Source organism: Drosophila gunungcola (genome assembly GCF_025200985.1).
Source record: "Drosophila gunungcola strain Sukarami chromosome 2R unlocalized genomic scaffold, Dgunungcola_SK_2 000004F, whole genome shotgun sequence".
In the NCBI taxonomy this organism is placed as follows: Eukaryota; Metazoa; Arthropoda; class Insecta; order Diptera; family Drosophilidae; genus Drosophila; species Drosophila gunungcola.
Genome location: NW_026453167.1, coordinates 3229618 through 3246060, shown reverse-complemented (window position 1 = coordinate 3246060; position 16443 = coordinate 3229618). Strand labels below are relative to the sequence as shown.

At 40.0% G+C, this 16443-nt stretch overlaps 1 protein-coding gene across 7 annotated transcripts in view; it reads right to left on the bottom strand.

Annotated features, from left to right (window-relative positions):
- Window positions 1–14379: 14379 nt before the first annotated feature.
- LOC128254040 (uncharacterized protein DDB_G0271670) overlaps window positions 14380–16443 on the bottom strand; it is a 62504-nt gene continuing 60440 nt past the window's right edge. For 6 of the 7 annotated variants that reach the window (XM_052982814.1, XM_052982811.1, XM_052982812.1 and 3 more), the window contains one exon: window positions 14380–16391. In XM_052982814.1, the coding sequence (XP_052838774.1) occupies window positions 14418–16391 (1974 nt within the window). In that variant the 3' untranslated portion in view covers window positions 14380–14417. The remainder of the gene's footprint in view (window positions 16392–16443) is intronic. The other variant, XM_052982818.1, reaches the window with a different exon arrangement.

Genomic DNA, 16443 nt, shown 5'->3' with positions numbered 1-16443 from the left:
GCAGGCTCAGCATGATTTACGGTCCCAAAAAAATGCGCTATATTTTAATTGAGTGCAAGAATTTATTTAAAATTTTTCGGTTTTGGTTTTCGGTTCTACCAAAACGGGATAATTTTTTAGTACGTATGGAAATGACGGGTAAATTGTGACTTCGCAAACGAGTTCAAAAATTTTGAACAGGTTGTTAAAAAATAATTGTTCTACATTGCAGCTAGCATTTTAACTGCTATTTTTGATTGCAACCAAAGGCTGATATTAAAGTTTGACTATAAAAAATAAATTTTGAAAAAACATTAATAAGAAATAAAGTTTTCTACGACTATACGAAGTTCGATTTTAATTTAATGCAATATTCTTTACTCACAAAAAAAAAATGTAATTTAAAAATTTGAATCTATTTTATGTCCTTTCTAATGTAAGATAGAAATCTAAGCTATGAAATCAAATGTTTGTATTTAAATAAATTAATAACTTCGGCGGCATGGTGTTTGCATAACTTTCCCTTAAAGTTTTCCATTTCACGGGAGCTTACCCACGGCAGTCAAATTGTACTTTTTCAGAATTGACTAGACAACTTGTAATTCGATTTGGAAGCAACAAGTTAACATGTTTCTCCCCTTGTCGCTTTCAGCCGTCTAGTAAACAGTTCAAAATGCGGCTATAAGTTCATTTAACGGCAGAGCCAATCATAAAAAGGGTTCAAGCCCGTATGACCATTCCAGCTCATTTGCTTTCGACTCGGTTAATACATTTTTGTCTCCCACAGGATAAAGGAGGTGGAGTCGGGCAGGGGGGAGGGAAGGGAGGGCAGGGGCATAGGCAGAGGTAGCTGAACGACAAGTCTATAAATCTTTTCGCCACAGAGCCAGGCACAAAGTGAGGCGTTTAAACTATTTATGCATGTTGGGTAATCCATTTGAAATGGGTCAACGACTACAACAAAAACATAAACAACAACAACCACGGCAACGGCAACGGGAACGGGAACGACGAGCACATAAAACTCCTTAAACGTTTCCAATAACCCAGCCATCCAACCATACCAGCCCAGTTCGAAGTTGAAAACATATTGGCTTGTTACCTTAATGAAGTCATAAATTTTCGCTATCGCATTCGGGGCATCTCGGCCAGAAAAGAGAGTCCCCAGTTCCCGAGTTCCCGACACTCGATTCTCGAGTTGGAGTCCCCGAGCTACAGGTTTCTAAGGAATTCCATTTCGGGATAGAATACTCTGGCATATACCAAGTGTTTTGGCACACATACGCGGCCACGGTCGATAGTTAATCAGGCTTAGGCTGATATATGCTGACAGAGTCGGTCTCTGGTGTAGGCCGCCACTCTCTCAAAAGGATACGCATTAAAGTCCTCATCGCGGAGGATGGGCATGGGCATGGGCATTCACGGAATATATCCATGGCTAACCCCCGCTGGGCGAGTATTCCGCGTATTTGCGAGGCGGGCCATGGAAATGAAGTTATCACGCGACAAACAATGTCTGCTCCCGGCCCCTGCCACCAATAACTTTATATGGTTGTCATTATTAGTCGGAAATTAAATGGCAACGGCCACAGAGGACGACACTTGGATGACTACCCGACTTATTTATGTGCTACCTTAATGGAGCTTCATCTACTCGAAATTGAGACGGCGATCTGTTCTACTCCCCTTGCTTTTGTCGCTTCGGAATCTCGAATCTTTTGCTCCTTCTTGTGTTGAGTTTTTATTTCGCATTACTTTTCCATGTCCATGAATCACTCGATGGGGAAAAAGGTAGCACTGGGCTCTAGGTGCTGGTATTTTGATTTGAAGATCGCCAAGGTGAGATCGCCGGGCAGGAGGTATTCCAGAATCAAAAGGAGCGGTGAAGGGTTGAATAATGGTTGAGAGTCTTTGAAAAGGTATATTTGTGACAATTTTAAAATGAATTGGTTATTTAATGTATAAACTAAGAAAAGTAAATTTATTCCAACCTAACAGTTATATAAAATGATTGAGTATAAAACTCCATGATTGATAAATATTTTATTTTTAATATTTTTAATGTTGCATTTTTAAAATTTAATTTGATAAGATTTTTAAATAAATAAAAAGACCTATTTAAAATACAAAAAGATTTCGTTATTGATGTATTTGTTGTGTATCAAGTTATGAGAGGAACTTAATTCTGTTTGTTAACTAATTTATATCTTGCTTTAAAATGTCTATAAATTTTACTTTTAAAGACACACTTGCAAATAGATAGTGTCACAATTTATAGCCTGCTTCGCTTTCTATTGTCTTTTCCAATAATGCCATAGAAAGTGATTGTTATGACTGATGCAATCAATGCAGAAACCACTACAGATTCCCAAAAATAAGTTGGAAACTCCGGCCGAGCGCAATCAATTAAAATATCGACGTCTATCAGCGTTATTATAAATCAAACGATAACATAAAATTGACACTAAAGGCGTTTCGACCATTTTTCATGCCGGCCAACGACGCCGACGACGTCGTCGACGAGATTAAGGCCTCGGATATATGGAATCCGAGCCAGAGCTCGAGCTCGGTGGCCAAACTTAGATGGAGTCACATTTTGGGGCACTTGAGCTTGCGTCTGAACTTTGCTTCGCATTTATGCAAATTATCCGTTGCCGGACGGGAAAAACTGGTCCACAAAACGGCGAACGCAAGGCGAAGTGCTCTCTGTAATTGATCAATTTCCGCCGAGCAGCCAGACCGGATCGAATCGAATCGAATCGAAACGGATCGAATCGGATCGAATCGGATCGGTTAGATCGCCCAAAAAAAGTGAGAAGTTGGCAGACCCGCAGGTTGTCCAGATCGTATTGAATCGGATAATGTGATGGCCACTTGATCTACGGCTGATTTATGGAGTTCGACGAGGGCTTGGCTAATGAAATGCCACTTTAGATAACATATTTTGTGCCCGTTTTGTCTTTAGCCCACCACTGCCATATATATGGAGAGTTATGACACCTGGTTTAGGGTGCACCCACATATCGGCATTGGACATTCCACTTGATTGCCTCCGACTCTCTACGCACAGCTCGGCTTGGATCGGATCGGCAATCAGACGCACTCAGCAAAAGTGCCAATCAAGCGCAGGACATGTCGACAAAGGATGCGTTCGTCCATAGTGCTGGGTGTGAACGTCGAGTAGATAGGGACAGTAGGGTTGGGGGCACTGGACGTCGGTCTTTCGACGGACGTCGGACGTTGGAGGGCCTGAAATCGAAACCTTGTCGCTGGGGTGTCAATAACATTGTCCGTGTGACTGCCTCCGGGCATGATTGTTGTCGTCGTTCTGCTCGTCGTTGCGGCCATTGATGATGTGAATGCGTTTTCAGCTCCATTGAACCGGCAGAAGCGGCACAGTGGAGTGCAGAATTCGGGTATCAAGTCTGGTTAATAACTTCAAGTTAAAAACGTAAGCTTTAAATAGCGACATCTTTCAAAATATTTAAAGCAAATGCATATTTTCATTATAAAACAATGTTTTAAACTTACAAGTTGTCTAATACTTTGTAGAGGCTTTAAATGTTAATGTATGTAAAGTAGTTGCACAATATATATACTGCACTTCATATCAGTCAATTAATGTGGAGCTAAAGACATGAGGCCGACTAAAAGTATTTTACAATCTTTACCTGTCATACCATAAAATCACTATTTAATACTGTTATTGGTTTTTCAAACAATTTTTAAGTAAACAAATAAACATTTGAGTTAATTGTTCAAACTAATGCGAACACTATTTAATACTGTTATTGGTAATTCAAGAATTTTTTGGTAAAAAAATAAACATTTGAATTAACTGTTCAAACTTAAATGAAAAGACAACCATTTCTAGTTTCCTTTCATAAAATAGCCTTTTGTAAAATAAACCATATCCAATGAATAATGGTTTTAAACCGTTCTCAAACTTCAAACTTCAAATAATTGCAAGTACTTGCTCCACCGTTGCCCAGAAATTCCAATTTAATTGCGTGAATCAAAGTTGTAAATCATTATGCTAAGTGCCCTTTAATGTCTCAAAATGCAGCTGATTTGCAAGTGCAGATTCCAGGTTGGTCCCACAATATGGAGCTGCTGGCCCCGAGGGCAAATAATCATGTCGGAACGGACATCACCGGATGGAAAACGGGAGCGGCTTAAATTGCTACTGGCCAGGCTGTTGGCTGACATAACCAGAGGGCTGAGATGGGTTGGGCTTGGACTAGGTACCTGCTGCTACAGAGAATAACTACTTTCAGTTATCAATTATGAAGTTAATATCTTCTTCAGGCCGCAATTTGAATGCCAAGAGGTGTCACTACTAGCCAGTTAGTGGCTAGAGTTAATGGTTCAATCAGCACTCTCTTTTATCCGGAATGGATGTGAGTGCCGATGCGGTTTCCATTACCATTGCGGATGATAATGAACGGCGCTCGTTTAATTAAAATGCCGCTCGACAGACTGAAATCAATTTAACTGTGGCCCCAAACCAAATTGCGGTGCCAAAAGCCCGTCATCAGGGGGCGAGGCCATCGCCATCGCCATCACCATCTCATTGTGCATACGGGCATCGGTAATTGGGGGCCACTTGCCATCCGATAAACACCTTAAATATGAGCCTGTTAATTACTGTAATTTGCCGACAAACCTTCCCCTTCCGCCCTGCAAAATGAATCGAAATGAGCCACTAAACGCGACGACAATCGCAGCATTTGCCACTGCGCCCCGGAGGATTAGGTGACCCAGTTCCGGAACCAATGCGACAGCTGTCTTGGCGGGGCATGCAACATCAATTATTCAGGGCCATCAGACGGGAGGCCAAGTCGACCGAAAGTGCAAACAACTGAGCCCGAAAGACACACACTAGGTGCTGCATGAAATATTGACAGCAGTCCGCCCAAAAAAGTAACTACAAGATAATTAAACCAGCGAAAGTGTCACTCTTTTGAGGTGAATTTGAAATATGGATGATAATCGGGTGGAACTCATTTATTTAGTTGTGTATTTGTGTAATCAGAGTACAAAAATCTCATCAAAATATAATCAAATTGTTGTTAATTTATTTTCAATTTGTAAAAAGTATTTATCTTTTAAATTGTGTTTAGTTTTAAAGAGCATATGTCCATTCTAATCTGTTATTTCAGCAATAATCTCATATATAATTTGTCTTTAATGTTTAATTCTCCGTTATACTATTACATTGTTTCCTATAGTAAGAAGCTGTTCTATACACTACATCCTATTTATTACCTTATTGCATACTAATTTAAACTATTCTATCTAAATGAATCATATTCTATTTTATTTTATCCCGTAAAATTGTTTCTATTATTTTTACAGAATTAGGTAATTTGTGCTTCTGAATGCCACATCCTACGACTTCCAATCCTTTCCGGATATGCAAAGTGCATCGATATTTCATATCTCCAGCTGAAACCAAAAAAAAACCCTGGCGTTACCTACTTCTGAAACTATTTGTAACTGTCCGAAAGACGACCATGACTTTATCAGTCGGCTGTCATTGGGATGGCCACCACCTAAGGGCATGTGAGCTTCGATGATAATTTATTTTGCCAGCTGTGTGTGGGCGACCCTGCTGCATGTTGCTGCTGCAGTTGTTGCTGCTGCAGTTGTTGCTGCTGCTGCTGCTGCATGTTGCTGACGTGGTGTTGCATGTGTTGAAACTTTGAAGTGCGTATAATTCATTGGGTGCTGTGCTTGAGTGACCCAACAGACGGTGACTGACTGACACAAACACAAAGTGGCTGTACTGGGTCTTTGGAACGCTCAGCAACCTCAGAGACCAAAAGCCTTCGAGCAAATTCAAGCTGCAGTCAGTCAGTCATTCAGTCAGGCATTCAGTCAGTCATTCAGTCAGTCAGTCAGGCACTCAGAATTGGGCTGCCATTTTCCTTGGCATTTTGATAAATGGCGTTAAAATATTTCACAGACCAGTTGTCAGATTGATTCGCTTTGATTCTCTGAAAGTGAAACTTGAAACTTGACCCATTAGCTGGGCATTTGGTTCCTAATGATCCTTCTGCTCTGCTTCGTTGCTCATTGAAACATCCAGGCCATTCCGGTGGCTCATTAAATGCTGCAGCTTGCAAATCGAACCGGTAGAGAAACAGGAATGGAAAACCATTGACTCCAAAAACCCAAACCCAAACCAAAACCCAAACCGAACCCGGCCAGCCAACTATTTACGAGATAAAAGCACTTACGATTTCATTAGCCAACTGTGCAGCAAAACAAAATCACTGGCAAAAGATATATCGGTAAATTAATATTTGCCTGCCATCAGGTGACAGACGGTAGTAAAAACGAAACTGGTCAACTGGTCCCCTCTCGAGTTTCTCTATTTCATCCATTTTTAGCCTGGAAAAATTGCCAACTCAAAACTGAATACAGGAATACGAATTTCTTTGCGGACAGTGAGTGCCTGATTGATTGAGGAATACGTCGATTTAGCTACGCGATTTAGGTGATCGGATTGACTTGCAAAGTAAGGTCGTTAGAGCGTTTATTAATCTGTGTCGATTTTAACAGATGCATAAATCCTTTTACAAATCTATGATGAAATTACTCAACTTTTTAGCTTACAATCTGCGAGATTTTGTGTTCACATAATATTGCCATGCATTTTGATTTTACTACATGGAAAAGGTGTTGTTTATTTGAGTTAGTTCACTATATATATTTTTGTATAAATTAAATATAAAGTATGTTATAATTTAAACATATATTGTTTTAACTATTGCGATTCCATGCCCCCCCAATGATTAGTAATATTTAAGATAAGGTTAATAGACACAAATTTTTCAGGAATAGTATTTATTGCCAAGGTCTGTCTAACAACAATCTAAATAAGTAAAAGAAATAAATTAATTAAAGCAAACTACAGTCTTCATCAGACTAATGCCATAATCAAAATAATGTAATGGTGTGTTAACATGGAGGATAAGTGTCCAACTGGTTGCCAGTGCATCATCACCTGGTCTAATCTGTAGACCCCTCCAAAAGTCCCCCTCAAAGTCCCCAGTCTTGACTGATTTTCCAATTAACTCGACGCGAATTGAGCTCTGATCGCCCGAATGAACGCCTTCGACGGGCAACTGCTGCATTGATTTGTCAAATTGACAGCAATAAATCCATCATAACCAGTTACAATTGACAGTTAATCACAAGCACCGCTGACAGGTGGGTCCCAGCCCCACTATCCGCTATCCACTCCCCACCATCCACTCCTTGCTCCTTAGTGGTTAATATATGCGGCTGCCAATCAGGCGATTGTCTTGATATATGCGCCCATTGACCGAGTCGGGCTTTTGGGCTCGGCCCAGTGCAAAATGTTGCACCAAATTAATTAAAACCCGTGAGCGGATAGTGGCATAGTCATAGCCACCCACCCAAAGCCAGGTGAAACCACCCGATGGCGACGTGGGACGCCTCTAATACCCAAAGCCTAACCTTGTTCGCAACTGACACTTTGCTAAATGCCCACCCCGAGGCACAACTGAATGGAACTCAGCTGAACTAAACTAAAAGATACCGACCCGATATGCTAAGTAGGGGTATCGCTTCGCTTCGACCGCCACAATTTATTCAAAAGCATTAATTTTTATTTATAGCTTAAGTTTTCGCCGCTGCTGCAGCCAGCCGAAATGAAATGAATTGATCTGGACTACGGGCCAACTAAGCCGAGCCATGGGAAAATGAGCCGTAGTTGAGCTCTAATGACAGTTATTTATCAATTGGCATTTGCCAGGTGACCACCGGTGGTGCGGCGATTGTCACGGGAGACCGGGGTGCCAAGTAAAATATGCTTCCCTATGCTTTACGACCGCCAGTTGAGTTGGTTAAGGTACACGCAAAAGTCATTCCTAGAGTTTAGGAATGATTTAAAAGATGATTTATTAGACGTATTGAGTCTTCGGCTTTATAATTTAAAAAATAAATTTGTAAATCAAATTAAAAAGTAATTTGATTCCGCAAAAAGCCATGATGAAACCTTTGTGAACTATACACCTTGATCAATTTGACTACTGATTTGATTTTGCTAAAGTTTTGTAAGCGACTTTAAAAATACTCATATTTAAATGCCTTAAATGCCAAACTGGATTTTGAATAAAAATCTAATCGAGTGTATAACAAAATATTTATCACACAATAAATCCAGAGCATTAAGCCTCTAAAACTCAAATTCAAAAAACTGTTTTAAAAAGTAATGGGTTTACACTTTTTACTGTCGATTGAGACACCAAATACTTTAATAAACATCTAGTAAACGCATAAAAGACATACCCAAATAATTCGAATAAAAAGTAAATAAAAATAAACAAAACGACGAAAAAAAAATGAAAAAATGTTAAAACCAAATCCGAAGTCGAGGTAATGCATTGGCCAAATAATCCAGGTCTTTCATTTGCAGTTAATTAGGCACACGCCAAAGCGAAATATGCGGTGGCAAATGAATCTTGAAATCAAAGTCTTCATGTTGCCATTGACAAGTACAAATACAAGTGGAAAACGTTAAGACCAACCGGTTATCACTGCGTTAAACTAAGCGTTAAGCGTAAGACAAATTTAGTTGCTGATTCGGGGTATTTACTCCGATCTCGAACTCCGATCTGGGACCTGATCTTACCCGTACCCGTACTCCGTACCACGTGCGTAATTAACCGCGGCATCGTCGATTTATCATCGAAATGTGGCGGTCATAAACAAATGCGCCGGCGCCACTCGCTATTTTTATGTCGTTTATTTTTCATTTTCAATATTCGGTTTTATTTGGCTTTTGGGCTATTGGGCTTTTCATTAAATATTAGCCACAATATTGAACGACGGCCGCAGGCGGCGCAGCAGGTGAAGATGTTTACCCAGTTACCCACTATTCGGATTTGGATCCGAGCTCGAAATTGCGCAAAATGTCGTCAGAGTCCGACAGAAATCAATAAAGTATTTGTGAGCTTGTGCAAGTTGCAGATGTCATGGGATCGGACACTTCTGCATAATGATGTTATTCAATTGCACAGAACAGCGGGCTTTTGAGTAGCATGTGGGTGAAATCACTTGATTATTACTCGGGAAACGCATAAATAGTGAGCGTATGTAAATGTCGGTTATGCAGATAGGCCGTCTAAGTTATTGACAGGGCAAACGAGAAATACAGAATTTGCCATCTGCTTATGCAACTATGTAGCTTTATATATTTGCTTAAATATTCTTAAATTAAAGGTGTACCAATTAGTTTACAAAAGTTAACAATTTATCAATTATTCAAATTAAGTATTGAAGAAATATTTGATGATTGACTTTTGATTTTTTATGATAGAATTGTTTTGTTTAAAAAAGTAAGTAGAATAAACTTATTACTTGATTTAGTATTTTAAGGTCTAAAAAACTTAATGAATATTCTATTCGTTACTTCCATTTCTTGCGATAATACTTTAATATCACGTGCTCGTGCTGGCCGCATTTCATTTTGGGCCACAGTTTGATGACTCTTCATGCCATTCCATTCCAGGTCCGACCAGGCCACGCCCCCCGACCAGACGGCCGCCCCTTTTGGGGCCGAGCGACGTGTGCATAAATCTTGCACGCATATTTAAGTTGATGATGTTAAATGGCCGTACTAAAAATACGAAATATGCATGCCGTATGCATCCTGTCGCTCTGTGTGTGGAATGTACCACGGCACCACTGCTTCGCTGCACCACTCTGCACCACGCTGCACCACCGTGTTCCAGCAACATGGCGACATTCATAAACCAAAACTGAGCCACAGAGTCTCCTCGATAGCCAAAGGCAACTGCCTCGAAGCCCGTGGGTTTTTTGGCCTGGCTTTCGGGCTGGCCGAAAGCCGAACGGCCAACAAAACGTTCTGTCCAAAAAGGAAACCGAACTTACCAACAAGGGGGAAATTTTGGGTATTTAACAAACCGAATGTGTTGTGCACTAACAAGCCGAAAACTATACGAGGTTTTTAATAAGAGTTTAAAATTATAACCTAATTATTACTTAAGTTAAAAGATAACGTATTTCTTAACGTATAAAAGAATTACATTTTAATGACCTAAATAATTAGCAAAATATTTTTGTGTGATTAGAGTGACCTTCAAAAGGAAATAAATAATATCCCTTAATATTTAGAGATTTAAAAAAAAACGAACAAATAAATGGAAATCGTGTAGACCAACCAGTTTTCATAAAAATTCTTTGGAGATTAGAGTCTACTTTAGAAGGAAATAATTAATATCAACTCCGTCCAGCAAAGGTTGGAATTGCCTTGCAATCAAAGAATATTTGGGAGATATAAATAAAAAAAGGCTAATAATCTTAGCCTTGGCTTTCTAAATAAATTATTTTGTTTTAGAGTTATTGATTTTCTGAAGCTACAATATTTTAAAAAGCGCGAGTTCTTTTTGTAAGAGTAGCGATTGGTTTTTCTCAGTCACCTTATGGGTTTTTTTCAATTTTTTTATTATTATTTCTTGGCATGTTTTCTTTTTGCTTAACGGCGGCAGATTTGAAAAGAATTTCTGCTCGCAAATGAAATTGTTTCCTGTTAAAAGCTAAAAAGAAGAGGGCAAGAAAACAAACTTCGTGGGGAGGAGAGTGGGCAGGGGTAAATGGCGAAGGACGGAACATGGATATGGACGGCACCTGCCGTCGCATCGATTGATGAAATTAAAAGGAATAAATAAAAATCTTCTTAATGGTCTGGGATTTGGAACTTAATTTTTTAATTAAACAAGCCACCGAGGAGAAGATTGCCCTGCCGCCGTATAGATATGGACCCGAAGAAGGAGGAAGGCTTGGACATTTATGCAAAGCAGAAGCCACTTGGCCACTTGTGTGGTCAGTCCACGGTCTGCTGGCCATGAAAAGGATGAGTCCGAGTGGCGGTGCAGGTCCAGCATAATAACTGTGTTTGCCTTGGGCGATGGCCAACACTTTTACTGCCCCAAGGAGTCGGCGATCCCTGGCCCTGGCCCTGGCCCTGGCCCTGGCCATAACATGTTAATCCCCCAGCCCAGCACCGATGTCAAATGTCAGCACATGTGATTTGTCATCTTGGGCTGGAGCATGAGGAGCAGGAGGAGGAGCCGCGTCTGCAGAGGACTCTGCGTCGGTGGTCGACTCCTTTACATTGTCGCCTCGGGCAACATTTGTCACCAGACCACCTAACTAGTTCCCGACTACAATTTACAAGGCCCTCCAACATGTCCAAGAATGTGCAATTGATATTCTACGAAATCGGAGGACCGCTGCTAATGACTTTGATATATTCATCCCATTGCACAGAGCAAAATGTAGCTGAATTCGGATTTTATAAATAAACAAATACTAAATGCGGAAAACCCGTATGCCTAAGTATAAAAAATCTACTAAATCCAAAAAATAGATATGCCTAAGATTTATTTAACAAAAAGTAAAATTAAAATGTCAATATAATATTTTTGTTTAATATATATAGTTTAATGCTTTTCTAAGAAGACATGCTTATAAATAGTACCTACTTTCTTACCAGTCTATTTCTCCCATCAAAAATAATGTTTCAACTTCAGTTTCATTTTGAATTTATATATATTTTTTATTTATACGATTTCTCTGCACACATTCGTAAACCAACAAAAAGGAAACAATTGAGCATTTTTTTGAAGGATTGAAAACGGAGAGAACTTATAAGAGAAATGAAAAGTGTTGAATATTTTGTTGAGGCTTTTTATTCAATTTCTAGTGTGTTGTTACTCGTTTTAATACAAAGAAATGCAATTAAATAGTCGTTTATATATTCGTATATATAAGATAGAGATTAATAGAGTAAGGGAGGGGAGACAGATTTGAAGAGATAGAGAGAGAGTGGATGAGAGGTGTTATATATAGACGAAAGAATCATTTTGCTTTTATACATAAATAATTACATTTAATGCTCGGCTTAGGAATAAAACATATTACAATGTACAATGGTAGAAGTGTTAACTTAGGCGTATGATTAATTAATTAATTAAACGTAATTAGTAGAAAGAAAAGTGCAAATGAATTTACAAATGACAAATGACAATCGGTCCCCGCTCCACTCCAGTCGACTCGATTCGCTTCGATATAGGTTTAAATAAATAGTTTCTGCTGCGCTAGATATAGTCATCGATTAATCGAGTTCTCCAAATCGGCCGTCGATTCAACATAAGAATTTTGTTTATATTACAGCAACGCGCATACGTATAAGTACAGTAGTTCAATTCGAGTTGTGTGTGTTTCGGCTTCGTTTCGGTATCGGTTTCAGTATCGGTTTCAGTATCGTTTTCGTTTTGGATTTTTGTTTAGTTGAGTGCTGCTTCAATGCCTAGTTAAGTTAATAATTAATCGTTCAATTGTTAAATGGTTTCTTGTCTTAAGTACACACTAATTAAATTTTCACCTAAGCATCTTGCTTTAACTTCTTTTTGTTTGGGTTTTCTTTGTTCACTTTAAATTTACATTCATACATATCTCTACATATAAACTTGACTTTTCAGTTTTCTGTTTCTGTGTTTACGCATTTCCCTTCAAATTGTTTTAATTTCGCATATTTGGTTTGCTAATATGTTTGAACTATTTATTTTAAATATTAATATAAATATATGAGAAACAATTTTTGCATATCTTTTTCCATGTTCGTACACATATGCCAATATGTGTCTATATATATAATATATATATATATATATATTCGTATGTAGAAAAGCAGCAGTTGGATTCTTTTTGCTGTTATTTTGATTCGATTTGTAGTTTTAGTTTCTTAGTTTTCGTTCAATTAATAAATATAACGTTGCTTATTCAGTGTGAAATTTGGTGTTTGGTTGCAGTACATATCTGGATACATACGCTAGTAGTTCTTTAAAATTTTCCATTATTCAAAATTTGTTTCCATTCTCCCTCGAGTTGAATATTGCCCACAAACTGTGTCCTAAAATTTCCATGCTGACCATTTCAACAACGTTTTTGTATTTGCTTAAAAAATTCGGTTTATTTTGAATGGAGTTTTTCTTTTTCGTTTATCTAGCCCAATTTCGTTCGCTTGTGCCTAGTAAAATTGTTTAATATTTAGTTATAACCTTTCATTTTTTGGAAGTGTTTTGCTGTGCGAATTTGTTATCGTTATCGTTACCGACTCTTAGTTCTGCTTGCGTATGAATTTAAAAAACTTCTTCATTCGTTTCCCGTTCGTTTTGTTAAATTTGTTTGCTAATTGGTTTTTGGTTCGTTATAAAATTTTGAAAATATATGCATATATGTATATAATATATATCGATTTTTGTTTGCATTTGTATTTATTAATTCTCATTGCTAATATATTTAATTGATTTAGTAAATCAAAAGTTCGCTACGCTTTTTCAGTGCATTCGAAACGTTTATTTGCTTGCACTAGAATGTCGCGCTTCCATAATTTCCATTTCAACAATTTTAGCATTTTGTTATCGATTATCGCTATCGCTATCGCTTCGGTTCATCGTTAAGTTAGTTTATATAGCACATACTCGTAAATAAAAATCTTATTGTCTTTTCATTTATAACTATGTAGCAGTTCTGCGAGTTCGTTGCCTGCGGCCTCCCGAGTGCAGTTGGTGGAGTCTTCACTGTACTCGCTACTGGATGAAGTGCGGCCTGAGTTATCGTTATCGGTTCTGCGCCAGCTTCCGCTTCCGCTTCCATTTCCGCTTCCGCTTTTTCACCTTTTCGACATCGGTATCGCTTCTGTAGTGTGCTTTTAGGCGTGGTGCAAGTGCAAAGTCCTGTCTGAGTCGAGGTACTGAACAGTAAGCAACTCCTTTGTATATCGAGTTCTATATATGTTTATATATATGTATCAGTTCATTATTAATTTGAAATAATTATGCATTAATTTTTGCTCTTTACTTGATTTCTTCCTAAATTCTTTTCAAAACTGAGTACTGAGTATAGGTTTGTTTCTCTTTTGCAGCATTGCTACGGGTTTCACTTTGAAAGAATAGTTTTAAAGTTTTTAATGCCTAAAATATTATTTCCGTTACTTTCCTTTTATATGAAAATTAAAAGATTAAGTTGAAATTGATGAAATCTTCAAGTTTGACAGTTATCCTCTTTAAACAAAGAAAAGTTTTCAATCATAAAATTTGTAGATGTTTTAATATGAATTCCAGATTTATCTATCTAAAGTGAAAATGGTTTTTCGCTTGCTTTAAATTTTCATTATTTATTATGCTTTTTGAGCAAAGAGCTTCTCTAAAGACATTTTTCTTATTTTTACATAAAGATAAAACCTCTTTGAGTACGTACAATTACTTTATGTAAATTTGGAAAATGAAATATTAATAAAGAAATCTTTAAAAGCCGTGAAAACCGTGACAGTTCTGTCCCTAAACATTTAATAGCCAAAGCCTGATAGTCCCTAACTACTACGCAAATCTCTGGTGAGTGAACCAGTGCAGTGTTCTGTTCGGCCTGATCCTGTTCATGCCGATACGAATCGGTTCCGTCAGATGGGAAGTGGTCGAGGTGGGCAGGAATCCGCTGAAGCCGCCGTCGGAGCTGTTGCCGCCTCCGATCCCCTCCAGATCGCCATTGTAGACCACGGGGTACACACTGATGTTGTCCAGGTTGTCGATATCAATGTCTCCGCCCGCATTTCGCACATAGGTCAACTGGTGATAGGGCGTGGCCATCAGCTTCCTGGTGAACTTGCGCACAGGTCTCTTCATGGTTGTTGCTGCCGTAACGCTGGTTGTTGCTGCTGCTGCCGTCAGCGATGCCTCTGTTAGCGTGTTGTTCAGGTTGCTATTGATGTTCTTGTCCACACTGAAGAGTGAAGGAGCAACATGTTGCTGGGGTGTCGTGGCCGATGTTGCTGCCGTGCTGGAAAGTTGCTGCATCGGTGTTGTCATAGATGTTGCTCGCGTGCTGTCGCGTGTTTCAGCGGGCGGTTGCAGGGTCCACAGCAACTTGCGTGGCTGCTGTGGCTTCACCTCATTCTCAGCCGCCAGCAACATCTCGGAATTGTCCGTGTTTACCGAGGGATTTTCCCTGCTGTTGCTGCGATGCCTGCTAGGCTGCTGCGTGATCTGTATTTTTTCAGTCTGACTGGTTGCCGTTGGTGTTGCCGGCGTGCTGCTGCTGCCGATGTTGCTGCTGTTCCTTCTGTTGCTCCTGGCCAGCGGCGTCTGCTCTATCACCAACTGCGAGCCCGCTGTCGAGGTAGTTGTGGCCGCCGTTGCCGCTATTGCTGATGTTGCTTTGGTTTCATATGTCGCCGTGGACTCCGCCTCCGAATCGTCCACCATTTCGGCCTCGTATTGCAGCAACTCGGTGTCGTTGCCGCTCATCTCGGGCGTCATGGCCGATGCCTCGGCCTCCATTTCGGTGATGTAGGTGGCCCAGGCATCGTAGTTGCTGCTGCTGCTGCTGCTAATACTGTCGTCAGTTGTTGCTGTTGTGCTGCTGCTGCTAAAGCTGTCGATCGTGGACCAAGTGGACCAGGGCTCCAAGCTGGAGCTGCTGCTGCTGCTACTGCTGCTGCTGCTACTGCTGTTGAGGGTATCCAAATCCTCGAAACCCGTGCTGCTGCTGCTGCTGCTGCTGCTGTAGAGGGTGTCGTCGGTGTACGGTGATGTTGCTGCTGTGGCAAGCAGTTGCTGCTGTGATTTTGGTTTGCCCTTGACCTTTCTTCGCCGGCCCTTGCGTTTGCTGCTCAATGTTGTTGCTGTTGCTGCTGTCGTAGATGTGGCTGCAATAGTTGCCGTTGTTGTTGCTGTTGCTGTTGCAGGCATTCGTTTCGATGGACTAGCTGATACTCGTTGTTGTTGCTGTTGGTGTTGGTGTTGCTTCTGTTGCTTGCGCCGCTTCTGCTTCTTCTCATGTTGCTGTCGTCGCAGCAGCAGCGATGGATCATTGTGATGATGTCGCACCTGATGTTGCTGCTGCTGTTGCTGCTGCTTCTGCCGGTTTATCGCTAATTGCTTTTTGTTAGTGCTACTTAAACTACTACTACTATTATTAAGAATAACGTTATTATTATTATGGCCATGATGCTCCTGTTGCTGTTGCAACTTTTGATTTTGGTTATTCGATTTGTGGCGATTGTTTTTGTTGTTGCGCGGGGGCTTCCGTATGTTGCTGCTGCCATTGTTGTTGTTGCTGTTGCCACTGCCACTGCCACTGCCACTATTGCCATTATTATTATGGTGATGGCGGAAAAACTGCTCGGCCTCGATCTTATTGAACATGTAGCAGGCATCGTTGACGCTCTTCTTGGGCCCCACAGGCTTACCTCGGTGCGTGAACCCGACACGTCGCTGCAAATCGACAACGGCACGGAACACGAAATAACCGTGCACGATGGTCTCGTTGAAATAGCAGGTATCTCGCAGTTCCCTCTGAAAAACAAGGAGATATATACTAGATTAGCTTCCGTGCACTTCACATGCA